We start from the raw sequence: 23,597 nt of genomic DNA, 5'->3' as shown, positions 1-23,597 counted from the left end.
AGGCCGGAAGAGTTGTTCCAAAGTTGTTGATGGAATTCTATAGAGGCGAGCGAGACCCTCTGATTCATAGTGATCTCAAGGTGTTGAGTGATTAAGAAAGTAATTCATAAAATAATTCACATTGCTGATCTATGTACTCCGTACTTGTAGATCGGCCTTTCCCCTGCACATTAGTGACCTCAATACATCATAGGGCTTTTCAAGCTGAGGTTGTGTTAGCTGAGATCTGAACCTGATCTGGGCACTGATTGAAATGATTTGAAGGTCATATGCACTCTGCACTCCATATGTGTCCACGGATCGGCTTCTTCAATGCAGGACCGGCAAACTAGTATCTTAGCACCGAGTACTCCATACAGTATTTGATATGGCATGGAAAGCTCTGAACGATCGATAGTCACAACAAATCATTTTTGCTTTTTTCTGTGATTCAGAGAATTTGATTCACAATCTTCGCTGCTACTTACTGGATCAGTCTGAAGTATTGGCATTCTACTCCGTACTCCGCACTGTAAGGCACTATGTGACATCAGAGCTGATACGGAATAACCAAGTTCTCACTGATATGCAGTCGATGAACTACATGGGTTGTATGCTGTGCTACTCACCCCCATGTTGCATACATGGGAAAGCGCAAGGAGGTCTGAGTAGCTAAATTACCGCAGTGAGCGCAAGAAAGATTGAAGAATAGCGAATTGAAATCCAAGCAGTGAAAACCAGTGTTCTTTTGTTCTTATTTTTTATTGAATTCTAACTTTCATTTCCCTTTTTCAATGGACTTCAGTAGTTGCTCTCAGGACGCAGGAAACGCGACCTTGTGCTGCCAGAGACTCAAGACAGGTCAATCATACTCCGTAGACCAGTGTGAGAGATGATCTAGCGCTCTAGAGTCAAGCATGTGCAGAATGACTTCCTGGCATCTGATTGTCAGTAACTACCAAGTTTTGCTAAACGATTCTTGATTCATGATGTCTTATTTTAGGCTGGCTAGCAAGGAAACACGAATCTAATGCCCCGACAATTGATTGGTCTAATTTCTCTGCTTTTGAGCTACAGTATTGGAATGTTTGTTTAACAAAAGTCTGCTAAATTAGCAATCTATCAATCTTCCATGTCCCTGTTTTACCTACTCCTCGAGCTCTCTGATTCTATTGAAAAGTGCAATGTCAAAGCCCCAAAGCCCCAAAGCCCTACAATGTCGGAGTCGTGAAAGAACATAGTATGATTGCAACAATGAAATTGTAACAATCAACCACCCCTATCTTTGTCCGATCTAATCTTCCAAAAGAATGTTCAACTGGAGGTGGCATACACTTAAATATCCCGTAACTCCATGCCACATTCGAGCTCTCACTCACAGCTTCTACTCAACTCAGCACATCTACTCAAGCCAACTTCATTTAATTCAAGCTTAACACCCCAAAGTAAGTACCCAACCACATCCCCTCAGCAAGCCCAACCCCTAAATCCCCGCACAAAAATGGGCGAATCCAAAACCAAGACCTTGCTCCGAGGAACTCGCGCCATCCTAAGCTACCGCCGCGAACGAGACCTCCTCATCAAGCAAGTAACTTCCATAATCGCAAGGCTCCAAACGCGACCCCAAGGCTCCGATCTCGTGGAAATCACCCTCAACATCGGAAGTCTCTCCATGCAAGCCAACAAAGTCAAATGGGCATCCGAGAACCTCACCGCCGAAGCAAAGGACATGAGATACGTGACTTCCCAACCCTACCCAGACTTCTTCGACAAGGTCATTCCAAAACGCTGCGTTCAGCTCAGCGCTGTTTCAAAGCACTACTACCATGCCCTCGTCACCCATGCCCTCCACCCAATCAAGAGAATCGAAGAGATTGAACGGACCGCTGCCGTCGATCTCCATGTATCACTTGCTAACTTGACCCATTCTTGAACTAGGTTACTGCTAACTTCATTGATTGTTTCGGAAATCTCGAGAAAATGATGATGTTCAACCCGTGTCGCTCTAGCTACGTTGCCCGATTCAAAGATGAGCGCGCGGCGCTGCGATCGCAGCTTCGTAAGAATGCCGGGTTGCTGAAGGCGCATCCTCAGGTTGGGGAGCGGGGGTTGGATGTTTCGAAGATGGTTTCTGATGCGTTGTTTGAGCTTGTGGTTTTGGTGGATCGGTTGAGGGATGCGGCTGTTGAGATGGATGTTAAGACGAGGGGGAATCCTTTTGTTACTGAGAAGCCGTTTGCTTTTTATAGTCACGATGTGCCGAATATGTGTCAGATTATCGTGGCTAGTTTGCGTCACTGGGCTGATATTTTGGTGAATAGGGATGGGCGTCGGACGGATGGGATTGTTGTTGAAGGTATTGAGTACATGTTGGCCCATATGGAGTTTTGATCTTTTTGAGCTTGTGATTTGAGATATAGGAATTGAAAAACAGAAGCATTTGGTGCTTGAATTGTGCTGTCATAATTGCAAACCTCGCATTACGTAGAACTGTGCAGTGTTGTAGAATGAAAATCGTGGCATTCGTATGGAAAATGGAAACCTAGTATATCATGCAAGAAACCAAAACCAAAAGCGAGGTATATAGGATCAACAGGCAGGCAAATTCAAGGGCTCAAAAAAAAGGACAAAAACAGACATCACATCTAGAAGATATAATAAGCCTGCGTGAGGGGCAGCTCAGAAGCAGGCTCAGCATCACAGAGCATATCATCAGCCTCGACGGTATAACTCTCAGGATCAACCTTCATCTTCGGCATAGTATCATTGAACTTCATATCCTTTTTGCCAACAGAGCGACAATTCCTCACTGGCTCGATACGCTTCTTCAAGCCGTAAGATTGCACGATCCCAGCATCGATAGAAGCCTGTGATACGAACATGATAGAAGCCTGCGGGAGACGCGCAGCGAACATTGGTCTCACGATCATCGGTTCAACCGTTGGAATGGACGCGTTCGGATCACCCATCTCTGCGATGACGATCATACCGCTCTTCAACACGGAGACGGGCTTCGTGCCGAACGTCGAGGCATTCCACATCACTAGGTCTGCTACCTTGCCTACTTCGATGGAGCCGATGGCGTGCGCCATGCCCTGCGCCAAAGCGGGGTTGATGGTGTATTTGCTGATGTAGCGCTTGACGCGGAAGTTGTCGGCGCGCGTGCCGGCATCGCTTTCTAATGGACCGCGCTGGGTTTTGTTCTTGTGGGCTGTGTGCCAGGTGCGGAGGATGACTTCACCACAGCGGCCCATGGCTTGAGAGTCGGAGGACATCATGCTAATGGCGCCGAGGTCGTGAAGGACGTCTTCGGCGGCGATGGTCTCGGCGCGGATGCGGGATTCCGCGAACGCGACGTCCTCGGGGATGTTCTTGGAGAGATGGTGGCAGACCATTAGCATGTCGAGGTGCTCGTCGAGGGTGTTGAGGGTGAAGGGGCGGGTTGGGTTGGTGCTGCTGGGGAGGACGTTGGGGTGTTCCACGACGGAGATGATGTCTGGGGCGTGGCCGCCGCCGGCTCCTTCTGTGTGGTATGTGTGGATGGTACGGCCCTTGAAGGCATCGATGGTTTGTTCGACGAAGCCTGATTCGTTGAGCGTGTCGGTGTGGATCATACATTGGACGTCGTACTCGTCGCAGACTTCCAGGCAGTTGTCGATGGCTGCGGGCGTGGAGCCCCAGTCTTCATGGAGCTTGAGACCGGCTGCTCCAGCTAGAATTTGTTCCACGATGCTCTTCTTTCCGCAGTCATTGCCCTTGCCTGTGATTCCAATGTTGATTGGCAGACTGTCGCAGGCCTGCATCATCTGGCGCAGATGGTTAGGCCCCGGTGTACATGTCGTCGCATTGGACCCGGTACTGGGACCGGTACCACCACCGAGGAAGGTGGTGATTCCAGAGGCCAAGGCCTCTTCCACCTGCTGCGGGCAGATCAAGTGAATATGCGTGTCGATACCACCGGCAGTGACAATCTTATTCTCTCCAGCAATGACATCCGTCGAAGCACCCACCACCAAATCCGGATGCACACCATCCATAACATCCGGGTTTCCAGCCTTGCCAATACCAGCAATCAACCCATCCTTGATACCAATATCCGCCTTGTAGATACCAGTCCAGTCGATAATCAGCGCATTCGTAATAATCGTATCCACGCACTCAGCATGGCCCCTCCCAGAAGCCTGACCCATACCCTCGCGCAGCGTCTTACCACCACCAAACGCACACTCATCACCATAAGTCGTCATATCATTCTCAACCTCCACCCACAAATCCGTCAACCCCAACCTGACAAGATCCCCCGTCGTAGGACCAAACATACGCGAGTAAGCCTCGCGCTCCATCGAGAACCCAGCAACAAGCGCACTATCCGCCTGAGGCTCAGGCACATGCGCAAAGCCCGCCGTCTGCAACTTCCCAACGATCTCCTCAGCCCGACTCATATCCACCACTCCATTCGCCAGCCAGTTTCCACCGCGAATCACACGGTGTCCACCGATCTCAACCAGCGTCACGGTCTTGGTATCACCGGGTTCGAATCGAATCGACGTTCCCGCGGGAATATCCAGTCTGAAGCCGTAAGACTGGATGCGATCGAAATGCAGCTGGGGATTCGTCTCGATGAAATGATAATGGGATCCGACCTAGTCCGAGCTGATCAGCGAGTGTCGCATAAGATGTCGCGCACGAAAAAATCACGCATGAGTTACATACCTGGATAGGTCGATCGCCCTTGCTCATAACCTTGAGCTTAATGCGCCTGCGTCCGGGACTCAATTCGACTCGCGCGTGCTTGGCCGGAATGACGGCGCCGGGCATTTTCTCCGGCATGAAGTCGTGGGGGTCTGGGTCTGGGAAGGCCTCGCGGGCAGGTACCGGTAAGAAGCTACCGTACAAGGCGCGCTCGAGATCGCCTTCGTCACTACTGATTGGGTGGTGGACGGTGACGAGGTAGGTTCCGGAGATGAAGGTGCCTTCGACCTGGAGCTCGACGAGGGTGGCGACTACCGAGGGGAGGACATGGCGGCGGCCGAGCATTGTTTTTCCGATGGACATGAGATCGGCCACGGAGTAGTGGCCATCGCGGATGAGCTGGATAGGGTCAGCTTGAGGTCTTTTGCTTCGAATGGGTACGGGTGTGGGTGTGGCGGTCAAGCCTGGCGGGATGGGGGGGAACATACCTCATGGAGCACTGAGGAGATTAGGGCCTGGATGACTCGAGGTTAGCGCCCTTGTCTTTCCACCGGGGAGGATTGGAAGTACATACCACAGCTTCTGCATGGTTCAGCCGTACTCCACGTGCGAGACGACGCTGTGCCAAGAACCCCAGATGGGCGATTGTGAGCTTGTCCAGCTAGGGGGATGTCAGTTTCGTGTACTCGATACTATGAGCCTCCATGTCGAGTTACCTCCTTCGGAATAAGCTGCATGGCACAAGTGGAACCGGGGAAGCTAGCCCTTCTTGGCGTGCAGGGTAGTCACAGTGAGATCTCGGTAGTTGAAGACCTCCAGAAGTCAGGTTTGCAAGGGGGAAGTACAATTGGGAAGTGAAGATGTGAAATACTCGTGGAATGTGGGGGGGGGATATAATTTCACGACCGTCCTGATAAGGCCGTCATCAATGATAGGTGCCGATTGGGTCGGGGATCGGGACTCGGCGGTGTTAGTCAAGACTTTAGTGATGATTATTGTTCTCGTCGACTTTAGTGTCTCCTTAGTGGCTTGTTCTCTTCGCCTAGTGCCGGTTTAAGCCGTTTATGCGTTCGGTTTATACACTGACACCTCCAGAGCCGATATTCGCTGAGAAAAAAAGGAAGAAAAAAGGTTGGACCCGCTTATTCTTAAATGTGGGATGACCATTTAGCCCTTACTCTTATGATGACTATTACATCTACTATACCCTTATATGCTGCTAACTATACAACATATGTGCTATCACTATCCCTATACTGACTATCTTGTTACTATACTACTGCTAACCTTTACTACCTCCTACAACTAGATACGAGTAGATACGAGTAAATACGAGTGACTACAACTGACTACGACGAACTACAACCCACTACAGAGTACTTTCAAGATCACTGGCTCAACTCATTTGCTAACTTACTTGCTATCTCACTTCAGTCCCACTAATAATAGCTAAGTACAGGCCTTTTTTCCCGAACGCCTGACCGAAAAGAAAAAGAAAAATGGGTTACACGACCAATTCAAAAGCTCAAACCGAGCGTATCAGAAAATCACCGAACCCCTTAGGCCTCACTCTTGCGCTTCTTGGAACGACGCTTGTTCTCAACAGGAGTCTTCGCGGGGGTAGGCTCAGGCTCCGCGGCAGCAGCAGCAGCCTTGCGACCACGCTTAACGGGCGACTTAGCAGGGGTCTCAACCTCCTTAGCCTTACGAGTCTTCTTAGCACTGCTGCGAGGAGGAGTCTTCTCCTTAACAGGAACGGGGGAAGGAGACTCCTCATCCGAAGACTCAGTCGAAGCATCCGAATCCTCCTTGGTCTCGGCGCCAGCGAAGTCCTGCTGAAGCTGGCTAGCGGCGGGATCCTCATGCTCGTTCTCGGCTTCGGCTTCCTCGTCGTCGTGCGCAGCGGTCTCGGTCTTCGTGCCGGCCTTGTAGGCGGCGACGTCTTCCTTGTACTTGTTGTAGTTCTCGGTGTACAAGCTCTTCCAGTGCTGTGGATTGTTAGTAATTGTGTCTTTCTTTTTTGGTTCATGCCTACGATGCGACGCGAATTGGGAATTTTGACTTACCTCGCGCTCGGAAGCATCCATCGCCTGCCAGCGGCGGGTACCCTCGTCGGCGACTTCCTTGGGACGAACGTCCTTGCCGAGGTCGGCGGCGATCTTGGAGCGGTTGTGCTTCATGTACAAGAAGTAGGGGGTGAGGGCGCGCTTGGGCGCATTGGGGTCGGCGGGGGCGCGCTTGCGCTTCTTGGGGCCGCCTGCATCAGAGCGCGCACCGGGGGGTACCGGCGCGACCAGTGAAGTCCTGAGCCAGGAAGCCGGCAGGACCGGTGGGGAGCTCAAGGGTGGCTTCGCCAGTCTCGGTGAGCTTCTTGGTGTGCTGCACGTAGGCTTTGGCCAATTCGGCGACGTAGGATTGAATCTCCATCAGACGCATCACGATCTATTTTACATGGTTAGGATTCTGTGGTGAGAGCGGACAATGTAAATAGGGTAGTTAAGTAGTTGATAGCGGGTAGACATATTGAGCTTTGAGCTGGGAGGGGGGCGGAGGGGGGAAACATGAGGGTGCGCGGTCGTCAGACGGCGCGTAACTTGGACAGAAGTACGCGCCGGGGTGGTTGTGCGGTGTGGATGGGGAGGGGGCGGAGGGGGCATGTGAATGTTGTGAACAGTAGGCAGGGAAGGAGGCCGATTGGAAGCTCTAGGCAAGCTTCGAAGGCCTCATACAGGTGCAGAAGGTATGCGACGCGTAGGGCGCGCAGCAGCGGCGCCCCGGCGCACAAGAAAACAATGGGATACAAAGACCAAAAAGAACCGAGACAGAGAAAAAAATATCCCGAAAACAGATAAACAAAGAAAATAAGATGAATAAAAGCTTCTCATCACATACCTGGTCGCTAGTGCCACGGAAATCTTCCTTGTTGACCTCAACGGTCGGGTTCTCATCGTGGGGAGCCATGTTGGTGCGGAGGTGCGGAAGAAGAAAATTTCGTTGGTGAGTTTGGGGGGGAAGGCCGGAGGGTCACTAAATAGCAGCACCGACACACCCGGGCTGGGGCTCGCTGCTTTAGGCTTAGACTCCCTCTCTCTTTCGGGCCTCTGCTCACCATCGCATGACCCGTCCACCCCCGGGATGGTACCCCTTCAATATTTTAGAGTACACAGTTTCTTATGGTCCATTTCATATTTCATGATACAATATACAATATACAATATACAATATACAATATAGCAGCAACATATCTCGGAGAATTACCTCTATCAAAAGTACCTACCTTTTCCTGCCTTATTTCTTAGTCCAAGCTGTCTCAGTACACAGAACAATGTTTATAGCGATCAAATTTGATATTCACGATTAAACAACCTCAATAGCTTCTATTTCAGCAAAAAAAACTAATATAATCCATTGTTCTTCAGACTCGAATACGAGTTCATATCAAAAGGTCGTGAGGCGCAGACGCGACGTTGATGGGACGGACGTGGGCGGTTGAGACGGGCGCTCCCTCCACCCCCACCCAAACGCCAGAGTCGGCGTCCACCAGCGCCCTGAGGGGTAAAGGGGTCTCGACTGTGTACCAGGTGTCCAACTTGTGCTACAGACCTCGGATTTTACTTTCAGATATTCCAAATCATTTGCTTCTTCGTTTCTCTCCGTCTTCGGTCTTTGGTATGGTTACTAGCAAGTTTTCCTGTTGTACTGTCTTTTGTTCGCCTTTGCTGTACATCTTTGGTTCTGTCCAGATAGTCTTGGGTATTTTGTCTCTGGTCTTTATGTTCTGTACCTAGGTAGTCAGTAGGGAAGTTTACTAAATACAGCTCTTCATCGGTGCTACTGGGATGTGCTGCGTGTATCAAACGCCTAGTTGGCGTTAATTGCAAACACCTGGTGTGGGATTTTGAACTTGTCGGGCCAGATATATAGATCGCATTTGGCACGCTTACGCCCAGCTTTAAGGCTGGGCACCACCGTTAATGGCCCCTTCATGAATAACCGCCCAACAACCATGGAAATATTGGAATCCATGGATGTGCCATCTGTGTAGACTAAAATGCAAATTCAAGAATAATAGGTATCACAGACACCTGCCAGTATTCATCTAAGCACATGTATGATTGCAAGTATATTGAATTCATTCCAACGACATATGCCAGCCATAAGCGGAATCTAGGCAACACGCTCAAACAAGATGCATCAATATACAAGCCCGGTAGGCAGTACAGTATCTGTATCTTGGAATAGCTATCTAATTTACAAGCTTAGAACTTCATGACCTGCTCCTTGGAGTAGCCCAAGTCGGCAAGGATACCGGTGAGCTCACCCTGGTCCTTAGGGCTGACCTTGGGACCAGAGATGGCCTTGTACATGGGAGGGGGACCACAGACAAAGAGCTTGATGTTGGCCTCCTTGGGCTCGGGGAGGACGGTCTTCAGGAGCTCCTTGGTAATGTAGCCCTTGCCACCGGTCCACTCCGCAGGGGGCTTGTCCAGAACGTAGAAGGCACGGAAGCGCTGGGGGTAGGTGTTCTCGAGTTCCTGGAGCTCCTTCTTCAGAAGGATGTCATCCTCAGTGACGTTACCGAAGACCAGGGTGACCTTGGTCTTGTCCTCGGGGTTCTTGAAGATCTCACGGGCGAGCTGGTACATGGGGGTGATACCGGTGCCACCGGCAATGAGGGCGATGTGGTCGTGCTTGTTGGCCTCCCAGGGGTACTTGACAAGAGGACCCTTGAAGGACAGGCGCTGGTCGACGTTCAGGGAGTGAATGTGCTCAGACATGGGACCGTTGGGGTAAGCCTTGACGACAAGCTCAAGGTAACCGGGGATTTCTATGACTCATTAGCAGACATACTATGGCTTGGGGAGGATTCGTGAATTACCCTCATCACTGGTGGGAGTGTAGGGACGGAGAACATTCTTCTCAGCGCCGTTGGGCTTGAAGCGGGTCAACAGAGCAGCTTGATATAACGTTAGCGATCAATTGATGGGCTGAAAAGCACGGGAGATACCTACAGGCAACGGGGAGACCGGAGACAGCCTCGGGATCTTCGTACGCGAAGCGAATACGCTTGGTGTTGGCGCTCAGAACCTCGATGTTGGACACCTTCAGGTCAACCCAGTCCTCGCCGTTGAAGACCTTGGGGCGGTCCTTGGGCTCAGCCACGGCAGAGCTGCTGTAGCGGTACACACCAGCGGCGAGACCGGCAAGGCCGACACCAACGTAGATGGGGGTCAAGTTGGCCTTCTTGGGAGGAGGGGGAGGAGCGGCCTTGGGAGCGGCCTTGGGAGCGGCCTCCGCAGAGTACTTGCGGAAGCTCTGGAGAAAGGCCGAATTAGCTCTTATTCATTAGAAAGAAAACAATGGACTCACCTGCTTCAAGGGCTGTGCGCAACGGAATGTTTGACGAGCGAACATGATTGCAATGGGGAGGGAGAAGAAGTAGAAAGCGAGCGAAGGGAAGAACTCGGATTATGCGAAAGCGGACAGCTCCCGACCCGATTTCGCATGACGCAATATTACGAATCGTCACCCTTCAGGGCCGGTCTATGCACTCGGAAATACGGGGTTAATTGGCAGGGGCATGTATGATATTGACTATGGAGAACTTTCTTTTACCAGTGATAACGAGCGTTGGCAACGAAGAAGCGGTCGCTGTAGACGGAGTGATTTTTACCAGCTAGTGCCTGAATTGCAAGGCACCACTTTTCACTATTTCATTGCTTCCAATTCATTTTAAAGATTTTACTATGTTGTTGGACAGCAGTAGAGTCGAGGATAACATTTTATTAGACCATAATTCGTAGAGTATATGAGACAAAAGGACAGGATTCATGGCCTTCGTTGAGGACCGATAGCAGGGAGACCTCTAGTTATACAACCTTGGAAGCCTTGAGAGGACCCTAGGAGCAAACCGATCGAAGAGCGTTACATGTACCAAGACCCAGGACCGTTGCCCTCTGCAGACGGACAAGTCTATCTACTGAGAGAAACTGGATGATTCAAGAAACCCGATGATTTTTTCAAAATAACCTAGAGATGCCACCATACGGGACTAGAGACATCCAACCATCTCGCCCGGGGAGGGCAGTGGTTTCCACGCGACCATCTTTCATGCTATGGCCATAAACAGTCATTCATCCACACACTCCATACCCAAAACCCAGAACATCACATTTAAGCAAAGGTAGAGGGGCGGGAGTGGGCGAAGATCTTCTTGCCGACCTTGCCACCGGCGCGGTGGGGCAGAGGGAACTTGAGGTCCTTCTGGAGGAGCTGCTTGATGTAGGGGCGGCGGATGGAGTCGTTGTTCTCGATCTCAACAACCTTCAGGATCTGTAGGGAAAAGAATTGTTAGATGTTGCACGTGTATCGAAGTCGAACTGGGGGAATAGAACGTACGTGGATGGAGCCGAAACGGGAACGGTGACGGGCAGCCATGTCCTGGTAGAGGGCCTCAACAGCGTCGGTGCGGGACATCTCACGGAACTCCTTGTACATGTTGTGGGTGCCGGAGCGCGAGTCGTAGCGGATCCAGATACCGAAGTTCTTGACCTTGAGGGGACGCTTCTCGGCAATCTAGAGCAAAAAAAAATCCAGATCAGTACCGTTCCATTTCCTTCCGAGAGCGGGTTTCAACGTACGACATTGAGAGAGACGATCTCGCCGTTAGCCTTCTTGAGCTTACGGAGCTGGGCCATGAAGTACCAGAAGCGGGACTTGGCCACAACAGTGTTGGGCGCAAAGATGCGCATGCGGTACAGCTTGGGCGTGGGGTTCGCCTCGTTGGGCAGGTGACGCCCGATGACCTGGTACTCAGTAAGACGCCCTGATGATCCGTCAGTCATGGTTCCTAGATGGAATCGAATTGCCCCGGGGTTTCAAGTCGAGAAGAAAATCAGTGCGCGATGACGGTTGGCGAAAAATCAAGAAGACCAGGGGTGGATTTTGAATGTTGAAAAATTCGAGATTCGACGAAGCGTGGCCTTGTTCGACAGCATTGTGCGTTCCTCCACTTCGATGATTTTAATCGGGGTCGATTCCATGTGTATCCTCCTTTGCTGTGGCGGTCTAGTCGATGCCTTGGGGGTCTTTTGCGTCTTGAATTCCTCCAACCGTATGCGCGCACCGTTTGCCTCGAAGATAGTCCTTGGGGGGTCGGGAAAGGAATAGAAATCACTCACCCATCTGGAAGAATTGAATGTTAGTATGAATTTTCGACAATTCAAGATGGAGATACTCACTGTGATTGTCGCTGTGGTGGTTTGAGTCGTTAGTGTGCCGTCGGGGGAAATTGAGAATTGTGAGGCCGTCAATTGTGTTAGGGTTGACGCCCTTGCCCTAAGCGAGTGGAGCCGCGGCATACCGCCTTGGCAGTATTACACATGCGCCACAATCCATACGCCACATCACCAGCCACACGGTCGTCGTTACCCCACATGTCTCCAAATGTTGCTCTCTCGCTGTTGTTGGTCATACGTATTGCCTTCATTTTGACTCCACCTAGTCTCTTGCCGAGCATACTCATACTAACACCAGGTTCGGGAACTCTAGCTGCGTGGCTCTCACACGATGAGCTCAATTGCGCCCGCATTCAAGAATGCCTACATCAATGGATCTGGCTCAGATCTAGCTGCAGTGCTCGCTCCGATCGCGCCGCCCGGCGATCCCAACCGCCTGCGCTCGTTTTACGAACTGTCCAACGCCGCGTCCGTCTCACTCGATATCCCTTACCTGCTGTTCCACGGAAAAGGTCCCAAGTTACCCAAGGCCGAGCAAAATGCCTGGGTGGAAATATTCGTTGTCTACTGGGAGGCCGTGGGTGAATTGATCAAGTGCGAAGATGGCATTCGCGGAGCCAGCGTCGGCGCGCTCTTCAATGCCTGGAAGAAAGTTGCCAATACACTCATCAGGGCCTACTCGGGATCCTCCGGTCTCCCCGCTTGGACGCTTCCTTGTTTGTACACAGTCGGGAAGTATCTGCGGATCTTTGCGATCAATGCCGATATTGAAGCGGCGTCACAAGGCTCGGCCGTTGTCGGTTTCCAGGAGGATATCTCTCCCGATGTTGAGAAGAACGCCAACCTGGAAGAAGCTGCGCGGATCATTAACCGCATGTTCACCCTTTGTCTGAGCGACAGAGCCGCTCTCGAGGAATCGCGCAAGTGGGGGATCTACAACATGACCAACCTTCTTTTCAAGATTTATTTCAAGGTAATTGGCATTTATAAATCACACTGTCCTTCCAGTCATTGATGTTCTTTCTAGATCAACTCCGTTGGCCTCACAAAGAACCTTCTCCGCGCCATCAAGGCCTCGGCAGCAGACTTGCCCCCTCCCGAGGCGTTCCCCAAATCACACATTGTTGCGTTTGAGTATTACGTGGGTGTGATTCACTTCTTGGAAGAGAACTATGCTGAGGTAATGAGGACCCTTTGATCTCAAAGACCGAACAGTTAAAACTGATATATTGCAACGCAGGCTGAAGAACATTTGACATGGGCTTGGAGAATGTGTCACCGTGGCGCGACGAAGAATCGAGAGTAAGTGGCTGAAAAAGCTGCAGATGGACTCTACTGATCAACTCTTTAGACTCATTCTTACATACCTGATTCCATGTCATCTGGTGACCACCCACACTCTTCCTAGCAAGAAGCTCCTAGCACAATTCCCACGCCTCGAGGTGCTTTTCCGGCCTCTTTCAAATTGCATCCGCAAGGGAGATTTGGCTGGATTTGACCAGGCCATGGCCGCGGGTGAGGAGGAATTCGTCAAGAGACGTATTTACTTGCCACTGGAACGCGGCCGTGACATAACCCTGCGTAATCTGTTCCGCAAAGTCTACCTCGCCGGTGGGTTTGAGGAGCCTAAGGATGGCCAACCCCCGGTTCGACGGACTCGTGTTCATGTGAATGAATTTGCAGCTGCCCTCCGTGTGGGGACCCCTGCAAGCGGTCGATCTCGGGTCGACATTGATGAGGTGGAGTGCTTACTGGCTAACCTCATCTACAAGGTAAGATACTCAATCTCTCCAAAGGGAATTTATGCACTAACGCGTGGTTTTCTTTCCAGGGCCTTATGAAAGGATACATTGCGCGGGAACGAGGCATCATTGTTCTCAGCAAAGGCGGCAATGTGTTCCCTGGCACTGGCGTCTAAGAGCGTCCCTTGTAGCGCACTACAGTGTACGCAATACTTGAGCCCGCTGCAACCAAATGTCCGAGAAAGGCATTTCGGCTTGAGCTGAACAATCCAATGACCATCGATATCAAACCCAATACCGCAATCAACATGGAACCACGAGTCGAAACGATCGAGCCCATCACCACCAACCAAATGCCCCGCCTCATCAGATTAATGGCACCAGGTTAGCATAGCTTTGGAATATTGCACAGCTCGAACGCCAAGTTCCATTCCACTGCTCTATCTATACCTGACCAGGCAAGGGGAACACAGGACACGGGCAGGATAGCTATAGCATCCATAATTACGAATTTACGACACATTCCTCGAAGTTATACTTCAGTTTTCAGCAAACTTACAATTATCCACTATATCATATGTCTAACATAATAGTACACGGGTATGAAGCCAAAGGAACAACGAAAGAGATTCAACCGCCAACCTCCACAATTCCACCTACCAAATACAATGCCCGCCCCCATCTGCCATTCAAACCTAACAACGATTAGTGCTCACCGAACTAGCAACCGATCCCCGGGGGACATAGTCATCCTTTAACACATTAGCAACCAGACCAAACAGAACTCAGAACCCAGAACTCACCATATGATTACACATCGCAACAAAAAGATCAAAAAAGAACTTCCCCCCTTCTCCATCTCCGCCTGCATAGTCCCACTTCTCATAAAAGTCGACCTCGACCTAACAATAAGCGCCAAATAATGCGCCCTCAGCTTCGACTCCGTATCCGGCGTATTCGCATACGCAAATCTCGCACTCGCAAGAATAGTACTACACTGAATCCCAGAATGCAATCCCTGTTTCCGCAGCGCCAGCCGCTGCAATCCAGGCAGACCGTATTTCTGCGCCGCACAACTAGACACCACCTGCATTAGCAAATGTTCTCGCAAAACAGAATCACAATCGCAGTTGATATCATATCTTACTAGATCGCCGTATCTCGTAGAATCACACCTCCAACCTGGTGATGAAACACCGTCGCCGTAGCTTGACTCAACTCACCAGTTCCAGTCCCCGAGACGCCCGCGTCTTCCAGCTCCCAGCTCTGTGTACGGCTATTATGCCGCAGACGCGGGTAATAGTCGCCTTTATAGAGGAATTCCAGGACGCAGGAGAGGACTTCTGCTTGTTCTTCTGGGAGGTCTATGCGCTTGCCTGGTGGTTGGAGGGGTGGGCGTGGTCTTCGAGATGATTGCTGGGCGGCGCAGTGGGCGGCGAAGAATGAGGATGTGGTTAGGATGGTTTCGTGGGCTGCGAAGAGGCGCTTTTCTGGCCCTACGCGGAGCATTACGATTGGGGAGGTGCTGGGGGTTCTGGTGGGTTTCCGTGGTTAGGGCTTGGTTTCGTGGGTTGCGGGGGCTGTCTGGCAAGGTTGGTTTTATGGACTTACGTTACGTCTGGGGGGCTTGTCGTGTCTGCGACGCTCTTGGGGTTTACTTGAGCCTGAGCCTGAGCCTGGACCTGAGCCGGAAGTGGAGCGTGGGACATCGCGGTCTTTTCTGTGGACTCGGCGGGATTGAGGCGTGAAAGCTGAGGCTTTCGAAGCTCGGTATTTGGGTATAGGGGTTTCTGGTGCTCGTTTAGACATTGTGAAGAGGGAGAGGGAGTCAGAAGTGGGTGAGCTCAGGGGGGGACAAGCAAGTCTATTTATCATGGAGCTCAATTCATTACATTTTGTACTACACTGTATGTACGGGAGTGCTCAGCTGTCATGCAGGATACAGGACGTGAACCTGACAGCTTATGTATGGCTGATCGGCCACTAGACAGGTCCAATTGGGCTGCAGCAGACGGAGTGGTCTCGGCGCAAGACGCGTCACAACCAGTTTGAGACGCGTAAAGTGGTTTTTGGGAGTCGCCAAAACACCGCGAGGTCACGGCTTTCAGGGGGAGCCAATCAGGGGTTGCATTCGAGGCAAACGAAATTGCCGGTTTGCAGGTGTGGATCGACTCAAATTTGATTGTAATTGTATGGTATTTTTAGGGTCATCTTTCCAATGACGTACGGAGCACTGGCTGGGAACCTTGGAAGAGCTACGGGAGTACGGAGTACAGAGTATATGGAGTACTTTGGAAAGAATATAAAGAATGATACCCTCAAAATGCCATTGAAATATATTGGTGACCTTGAGTAGCTGCGAGAGAATGACAGAAACACCCCCGAACGCCGATGCTGAACGCCCTCAGAAAATCCCGAACCGCCCCGTCGTGTCGCTGAACATAAAAACGTAAAACAGAGAAATGTCGGCCCATCCCGACTTTACAAGAACACTTTGATCGCTTCCTTTTGGTGACTCTCACTGGGGCAGTATGGGCACTTGAACCGGTTGCCCTTGCTCAGTCGCTTCAAGGACTCCTGCGCAATGACATGACCACATGGCATCATCATCGGCGGATTATCATCAGTCGCCTGTTCCTTGGACACGGGGCAGACAAAGATGGAATGGAAGAGGTATTGAGGCGGAAGGGAGATTTCAACAGGCAGCTCGTTCTCAGAGGTCCACTCTGTGCGCTTTGCCTTCATAATGGTCTGGAGCTTCAACAGAGTTGGCAGTGCTATTGCGCCAGCCGTGGCAGCAATGTATAGAGGCGAGTCCGCCGACAGGCCTAGCAGCGAGCAGAACTCGCGAGTGAAGAAGGTCGCTACATCGTCCCAGGCAGAGGGATTGTCGAAGAGGGCGGCGTACGGAGAGCCGCCGAGATTGGGGGTGTAGGCCATGGCACCCACGAGCTGCTGGATCTCGTGTAAGTACCGCGGCACGAACACCCAGAATTCCCGTCGCGCATATTGCAGCGCTGCTGCCCAGCCGCTTGCGGTGTCTTGGTTACCTCCGCCATGGTACAGCCATACGTATTGGAGGCGACATAATTCAAATTCAAGATTGCTGCCCCGGGATTCAAGCGCCTCGCGATTCTCTCTCGACCATTCAATGGCGGGTAGCAGGTTTCGGTGGTCTTGTAGTTGCTGGAGGATGTAGTACATTGAAGCGAACTGGTTGCGGACCTCGGCGGAGGGAACGTCGTGGGGATCTAGTAGGCTACCGGATCTGCTCGGTTCGCCTTCGGATTTGACCCGTCTTGATTGTGTTGATTCTGTGGGCTTGTCTTCGGGCCTTTGCTCGGCGATCTCGTCGAGGAAGGCGGACGCCACGCCGAACTGCCCTTCCCGGAGAAGATGCATAGCGATGGCCCGGTTGATCAGGGTATCTTGCGAAGAGAGAGCATCGTGTTCGGTCGTTGGGAGTGGTCGGTCTTTGAACAGCTGGCTCCGATGTCAGATGAAAAGTCCCGGGTGGAGTGAGGTGCCGAGAACGGCGCATACCTTGTCTAAAGACTTGGTGTACTTGTTGAGACCACTATGGGTCTCCTTCAAACTGTCATTGATGGAATCAAAAGATGATTTGACGGGTGTTTGAAGCTTGGCCAAGGTCACTGAAGCAGAGGATGGATCTATCCGGTGACGGCTGTCAGCGAGGGAAGAGCGGGGGCGTAACGGGACTACCTACCGGCAGCGATAGCCTCCCGGGCGGACTGCAACAGATCGATGGTGGATTGAACATTTTTGATTCCTTGAGACGCCTTCGTCTTCTTGAGAATCCGGTCGTGTTCTTTTTGCACGGCTTCCATGTCGGAGTTGCGTCGGACCGTGCGGAGATGATCAAGTTACCGCCACGGACTCGGTGCCATGTGGAGAAACCGCGGAATGAGAGCTATTGGGCTGCACGTATGCCGCCTCGGGGCTATGTCACGACTCGGGTTCGAGATAGGGTGGCCCGGATAGATGAATACGTAAAATGAGGATTTGAGGCGCACAAGAGAGGGGGAAAGGAATCATGATCGCACTGTGCAGAATCATGCTGTTCCCGATGATCGCTGTGACCTTACGCCATGGCCACGTGACCCGTAAAGTGAGGACGTGAGGATTCCGTGAGACATTCCGTGATATTCCGCAGATGAGACTGAGACGTGTGGAGCAGAAGCCGTAATGTGATTGAGCTGAATACAGAGAGAGTACAGAATACCAGCACTGATGGGATACAAGTAGTCCTACAATTGTTCTATTGAAAGTCACGCCCCCTCGCATGTGGAAGCCTGAGGCGCCGAAAGGGGGTGAATCATTCGTCGCCTACCTTTTCGCTTAGCGCGCCCCAAACCGGAAGGAAGGTATAAATACTTCCGTCCACGCCCGCCCTTCCTCTTCTTTTTCTTTTCTTCTTCATCCTAGTGCACGGGTTTTACACGCATCAGTGAGGAGAGATCCGAGATCGTGTTTTTGCTAGTTGAAAACTACCAAATTGACTACTCCTGTTGGTCTTCGGAACGGCAGGGAATTTTTGAACAAACATTGCCTCAATCCTCCTTGGCTTTGGCCCTCGAGATTGTCTTCGGTGCGATCGATGGAAGATTTCTCATCCTCATCGCCCGTATGGTCTTTTCACTACTGGTCACCCATGTTGGTGGCTTTTGGAGAAGAGTCTTGGACATACGGAGTAACATGTAAATATCTTCCATTACGCGTCGGGCTTTGTTGATCACGCGTCTCAAGCAGTGGTGTGACGATGGTGCCCCTGTCCCGCACGATTAGCTTTCATTTAACTCGCGATCTTCCTTGGCACTGCACTCTGCATGGAGTTTCTGATAACTCGCATTTCAACTTCCGAGATCATACTCCGTACTCCGTATGCCGTAGACATGTCTCATTACTCGTAGTACCCCGTATGCTGTATTCGGATGGCGACCACTGAGGGTACCCCGACACCTGAGCAAAATGCACGGAGTACTCCGTACATCTGAGCAGAGACAGTCTCACTGCCACCATTGCTGGAATGTACCCTCACTTCACTCTCAGAATCTTCAATACGAGTACGGCAAAAGCGCCAAAAAATGAAGCAGCAACCAGTGGGAACGCCGGGATTTCAACAAAAATGCGCACAGCCCCCAGCCTCACTAGTGGATAATAGCCCGTTGATAGTCACGGCGCCATCCTATCACCGACCCTCACGCCCTGATTTCAATGGACCTCCAATATCGCCATAAATTTCATGTCATGCGATTACAGGTAATCCAAGATGACCCTTCATTTCACTAGCTCTCACAATCTCGACTCTCAACGCTATCGCCTAGGTTTGCAAGCATACGAGTACGATGAACACTCCACACCTGTGTCAGCTCATCCCCTTCGCATTCCTCGAACGTGTTTATCTCCATGAATTTGGAGAGATCCGACATGGCTGATGCTCCTCCCGTCACGTTGGGAAAGACAGTTCCACTGAATGTGAGCTGTGGTGTCTTTCAACTCGCTCTGCTCTGCTCGTGAGCTGTCACGCGACACTACGACCCTACCAGCCGGCACACCATTAGCGCTGACAGCTCGCCGATATTCAATACACTGGTATGGGATGTTTGGACACAAGTACTGCGTACTCCGTACAGAGGGGGGCAGACGCCATCGATCATAGGACAGTCGCAGGCGCAACGCTGTTCGAGGTATGTGGGGGGGGACGAAGGACGGTGTCCGTCTCGGGGTATACACAATGGACTTTGTGTCTGCGTTAACACCATACTCTTTTCCCAGCCCCACCCCCGCTGAAGGGTTCAAAGACCCGTGGACTGTTCAATTATGGAGTCATCGTGGACAGAGAACCTGTTTTTACAGATCGTGGGAAGGTGCAGATCAGTGATCAGAATTTTTCTCGCAGATAGACTCCAACGGTGAGATTCTTTAAGTCTAATTATAAACTAGGCAGTACTCGTATCCTTACGGCTAATGCCAAAAGAAAAGGGCTTTGTATGTTTCAGGGCCCAATCTCGGTCTTTCATATACGAAACGCGTGTCTTTTACACGAAACGGTAGGGGTATTTTGGTTCATTGACCCACATACCATAACCATCGTCATTGGGGACACATACTAGTAAGGATCGACAGGCACCTTTCACACCTGAATCTCTCTGTGTAAGGATCGTTTCTCCTTGACCACTGCTCCTAAGAGATGTGGCTGGTATCCAACTTCACCGGCCCACGCTCTTTTCCATCGTTATAACAGATTATGCTCATCTCGTCCCTCTCTTGCTAAATTATACGCCATGCTGTCGCCCCCTTCCTGGGTCTTTCCGACCGTTGCGGCCTCAACTTGGCTAGGTGAGACTCTTCTTCACCCCCGGTCGCAAGGAGGCCTCAATTGACTCGCTTTCTTCTAGCTATGCTGCTGGCCATGTTGGGCCATTGGACCATGATCGGGGAGCCTAGATACGGCCTCATGAAGCCTGGCCAGAACATCCCGTGAGAACCTTCATATCCCCCACGTCAACCGTTGCCAAGGCCTAACAGGCTCGAATAGATTCATTTCGGATATCGGAGCCCAAGAACTCAAACCATTGTTCATGATCGGTTGTATCACGACCGTCCTACTCCTCAATCTCTCTTTCTATCAATTCGTCCAATCCAAGGGATATATCAACAAACTCTGCACACACGGCTCCTTCCTCTTCACCATCATTGGAAGCATAGGATTGATTATGCTCTCCGTCCTCGATAACATCGCCCACCATTTCACCCACGACGTCTGTGTCACAGTCTTCATGTCAGTACCCTCCGCCAAGCTTCGATATACATTGCTGACCAATACCAGTGTGGGCTTCCTAGTCAGCGCAGCCTTGATGGCCCTGGACTATATCTATTTGGGCATAGCCCATGCTCTCCGCGAGCCTATGCTCTTAACAAGTTTCGCGATCAAAGTGTCATTCATCGTCATTGAACTCACCCTCATTATCGTCTTTCGGATCACTGAACACACCCATTACAACCAGAACAATATGGCTGCCACCCTCGAGTGGGGTATGTGTTTCGTCTCTCCCCCTGATAGGGCATTACTAACTCGTTTGCTAGTCATTGCCTTTGTCTTTACTGGCTACATTCTCTCCTTGATCGTGGATCAACTGCCTTCTTCCCAAAGGAACCTCCAGAACCCCAAGGGTTATCAACAGCTCGAAATGAGAACGAGCATGAGCTTGCCTTGACTTGCCTGGATACTAAATTTGCGCTTTGCTGGATTCAAAGCATTGGCGGTTGACCATTTACTTCAAAATGTACATATATAGACACTCGTGAACGAATACCAAGACTTCAACTTCTCATCATTGACAGTCCTGGAGGACGAGCAGATTTATTCATAGGTCCAAGGTTGGTTGGTTGCTCGCCAATTTTGCGGAATGGGACACTCCCATTTGCAACTCTTGAAACCGTCACTACCGGAACATGGCCATTTCGGGGGAACCCTTGAAAGCTCTCCCCCCGTCTTGAACGGGCCCGCAGTGGATGCAGAAGACTGAGGTAGGCTGGACCAAAGCCAGGCTATTAGATCATGTCGAAAGAAAATCCATGGATATAGAGAACTATTCAATTTTCGTCATTTGAAAGACACTGCTTTGAGTACCCGCTACTCCAGAAGGTTGAGAAAGTAGCACGCCTAAATGATGACCCGAGGCTTGCATATTCACCAAATCGTACGAGCTACATTTCCGTAGAACGGGCTGTCTATCACCTGCATTGCTTATTTAAAGACCCACCAGCCTAGCTGTGGGTATGGAAACATTCCCTCGTGGTGATGGGGTTGGGTCTCGCTTTGACTTTCAGGGTTGCTCCAGGGCTCTGACGCCCGGTTTCTATGGTACATTCTCTTGGAATCTAGGACCGGGGCATTTATAAGTCTCCGTGAGCTTTTGCGACGAGCTCCAACTTCACCTGGAAGAAAAACGCTGAAAGGAAATACCCGGGAGATTGAGATGTATATCGTCTCGTCACTCACCTCAAACGAGATATGTTAATGTTTTTCTACCTACCCCCAGGGCTGAAGAAAATGGCAAACATTGGAATCCATGGATAGTAACCTACAGGGCTCAACTGCACTACCTAGACGCAAATTGTCTTCTGGAGGCTCTATTCCAGTCGACCCCAAGGCTGAGCGGGTCTAACCTGATACAGGCATAGCTCTCCCTTCTAGGACCGCGAGACCAGACCGGCAACCGGTCTGATGGCGGTGATGAGTTAGACCGAGAATATCCCTAGGCTTTTCAAAAACCCCGAAAATTGGGTGATGTTCCAGCAATCGAGCTATCCTACAGGGCTGAAGCTGTGGGGAGGTATACGTATGCATCCAACTCATAGCCCTAATGCCAAGCCTCGGCGGCGGAAATCCGATTAACCATTGATCAACGATGGCGCTCGATTCGTACGCCCCGCCAGTCTAAAGAACTCAATGGTACGCCAATACTGAGCTGCAAAGCTTGGCTGGCCATCGAAACTTGAGCCCAATTGGTTAGATGTTGGGATTCCAACTTCGTGACCATCTTCTCTAAGATACTCCACGGATAACCCGAGGTAGATGCCCAGGTGGTGGCGAGATCAGCTCGTAATTCGGAACTTGATATCAGATCCGACTAGGTCTCGCTTCATCGATCGAAACAATCGGTGGCGGAAATACTTGAAGCCTGTTCCAACAATAGCCCTCCGCTACCCCACCTCTGCTTTTGGGAGTCGTAAGTGATGACATCCTCCCAATCTAAGACTAGCCTCAGCCCATAGCATCTTAGTAGTAGCAGCTAGGCTGTTTGGTGTTGCGAATGGTGACGCCATTCCGGTCCCAATTTTGTATAAAGAGTAGCTGGATGCCCTCCCTTCTCTCATCCCCATACGACACTCATACTCACTCACATTTGTCTTCTAAAACCTGATTACCTATTTCCTCACCACCCCTCACACCTCATCAACCATGGGTCTATTCCACCACCACCACGAAGAGAAGCACGGCCACCACGGCCAGCAGGGCCCTCCTCCCCAGGGCAACCAAGGCGGTCCTGGCGGCCCCGGCTTTGGAGGCCCCCAGGGTGGCCCTCCTCAACAACATAACGGTGGTCCCGGTGGTCCTGGAGGATTTGGAGGCCCCGGTGGCCACCAAGGCGGTCCTGGCTTTGGAGGTCCTCAAGGCGGCCCGGGAGGTCATCAGGGTGGTCCCCAAGGCTTTGGCGGTCCCGGTGGCCCAGGTGGTCACCAGGGCGGACCTGGAGGACATGAAGGCCACGGAGGCCATGGAGGCCCCGGTGGACCCGGCGGACCTCAGGGCGGAGTATGTTGAACACCTTCACCGTGAACATGGTTCATTGGCTAACTATCCAAATCGCAGGGCCGTTGGTAAACAGCTCGAGCTGAACTGGTCTAGGTGCCGACAACCAGTGTGAAATCAAGAGCTGTGTTAGAACAAACAACATCATATCATGTCAAAGAGTCTTTGAAAGGCAGTTTTAATTCGGAATTATAAACTTCGTGTGCCATCTCGCTGAGCGAGGTTTGGGCTATGACTGGCTTCTCTCCGATCAGTAACAAAATCAGTTATAACATAGTAGACATGCTCGGCATAATGAGCACAAAACATCCCAACAAGCTCAGAAATTCTCGACCTAAGACATGTGGCTGGAGTGTCTTCAAGAAGTACGGAGTAGAGATCGAGGTAGTTCCGAAGACGTGTGGAGTGAATTTGGCGGCCTGAAGATTAAACTCACCGCCCCTGCAGTGACGTCGCCGCTTCTGCACACCTCCGAAAGACATTGCTCTCTGGGCATTTGTTTACGAGACCGTCTTTCTTTACTCGGTATAGGCTCTTAATATGCCTCGAGATTTGTTACCTGGACATGCCATAATTGCCCCGACCTGACGAAGAGCGAGGATCGGT

The 23,597-nt window shown here is 51.2% G+C and overlaps 9 protein-coding genes across 9 annotated transcripts; 3 read left to right on the top strand and 6 right to left on the bottom strand.

Annotated features, from left to right (window-relative positions):
- Positions 1-1,480: 1,480 nt before the first annotated feature.
- On the top strand, positions 1,481-1,912 carry N7506_009677 (uncharacterized protein; the record flags this gene model as incomplete). Its single annotated transcript, XM_056958970.1, has 1 exon — positions 1,481-1,912. One exon carries the CDS (start codon positions 1,481-1,483, stop codon positions 1,910-1,912), a length of 432 nt encoding a protein of 143 aa, XP_056808360.1.
- A 712-nt stretch (positions 1,913-2,624) lies between these two features.
- N7506_009676 (uncharacterized protein) lies at positions 2,625-7,632 on the bottom strand (the record flags this gene model as incomplete). The annotated part of the gene is given in 9 exon segments (XM_056958969.1): positions 2,625-4,622; positions 4,693-5,070; positions 5,160-5,186; positions 5,246-5,290; positions 5,304-5,332; positions 6,242-6,659; positions 6,738-6,928; positions 6,957-7,113; positions 7,564-7,632. The coding sequence occupies 9 exon segments, from the start codon at positions 7,630-7,632 to the stop codon at positions 2,625-2,627; spliced, it is 3,312 nt and encodes a 1,103-aa protein (XP_056808359.1).
- Positions 7,633-8,930: 1,298 nt separating this feature from the next.
- Positions 8,931-10,086, bottom strand: N7506_009675 (cytochrome b5 reductase family protein; the record flags this gene model as incomplete). The annotated part of the gene is made up of 4 exons (XM_056958968.1): positions 8,931-9,499; positions 9,551-9,628; positions 9,684-9,987; positions 10,042-10,086. The coding sequence occupies 4 exons, from the start codon at positions 10,084-10,086 to the stop codon at positions 8,931-8,933; spliced, it is 996 nt and encodes a 331-aa protein (XP_056808358.1).
- A 759-nt stretch (positions 10,087-10,845) lies between these two features.
- Positions 10,846-11,516, bottom strand: N7506_009674 (60S ribosomal protein eL20; the record flags this gene model as incomplete). Its single annotated transcript, XM_056958967.1, has 3 exons — positions 10,846-11,004; positions 11,071-11,247; positions 11,313-11,516. 3 exons carry the CDS (start codon positions 11,514-11,516, stop codon positions 10,846-10,848), a joined length of 540 nt encoding a protein of 179 aa, XP_056808357.1.
- Positions 11,517-12,240: 724 nt separating this feature from the next.
- On the top strand, positions 12,241-13,827 carry csn12 (the record flags this gene model as incomplete). Its single annotated transcript, XM_056958966.1, has 5 exons — positions 12,241-12,882; positions 12,937-13,089; positions 13,150-13,211; positions 13,261-13,681; positions 13,741-13,827. 5 exons carry the CDS (start codon positions 12,241-12,243, stop codon positions 13,825-13,827), a joined length of 1,365 nt encoding a protein of 454 aa, XP_056808356.1.
- Positions 13,828-14,797: 970 nt separating this feature from the next.
- N7506_009672 (uncharacterized protein) lies at positions 14,798-15,360 on the bottom strand (the record flags this gene model as incomplete). Its single annotated transcript, XM_056958965.1, has 2 exons — positions 14,798-15,185; positions 15,263-15,360. The coding sequence occupies 2 exons, from the start codon at positions 15,358-15,360 to the stop codon at positions 14,798-14,800; spliced, it is 486 nt and encodes a 161-aa protein (XP_056808355.1).
- A 772-nt stretch (positions 15,361-16,132) lies between these two features.
- Positions 16,133-17,499, bottom strand: N7506_009671 (ubiquitin-protein ligase RMD5; the record flags this gene model as incomplete). Its single annotated transcript, XM_056958964.1, has 3 exons — positions 16,133-17,134; positions 17,195-17,322; positions 17,379-17,499. 3 exons carry the CDS (start codon positions 17,497-17,499, stop codon positions 16,133-16,135), a joined length of 1,251 nt encoding a protein of 416 aa, XP_056808354.1.
- A 2,457-nt stretch (positions 17,500-19,956) lies between these two features.
- Positions 19,957-20,889, top strand: N7506_009670 (Frag1/DRAM/Sfk1 family protein; the record flags this gene model as incomplete). Its single annotated transcript, XM_056958963.1, has 5 exons — positions 19,957-20,011; positions 20,071-20,152; positions 20,211-20,453; positions 20,502-20,707; positions 20,759-20,889. 5 exons carry the CDS (start codon positions 19,957-19,959, stop codon positions 20,887-20,889), a joined length of 717 nt encoding a protein of 238 aa, XP_056808353.1.
- Positions 20,890-22,614: 1,725 nt separating this feature from the next.
- On the bottom strand, positions 22,615-23,022 carry N7506_009669 (uncharacterized protein; the record flags this gene model as incomplete). Its single annotated transcript, XM_056958962.1, has 1 exon — positions 22,615-23,022. One exon carries the CDS (start codon positions 23,020-23,022, stop codon positions 22,615-22,617), a length of 408 nt encoding a protein of 135 aa, XP_056808352.1.
- Between the last annotated feature and the right edge of the window lie 575 nt (positions 23,023-23,597).

The sequence above is a fragment of the Penicillium brevicompactum genome (assembly GCF_028827555.1).
Source record: "Penicillium brevicompactum strain IBT 35665 chromosome Unknown utg000006l_segment0_segment0, whole genome shotgun sequence".
Lineage (NCBI taxonomy): Eukaryota > Fungi > Ascomycota > Eurotiomycetes > Eurotiales > Aspergillaceae > Penicillium > Penicillium brevicompactum.
Note: the sequence above shows the minus strand (reverse complement) of the source record. Positions and strands in the feature narration are given on the sequence as shown.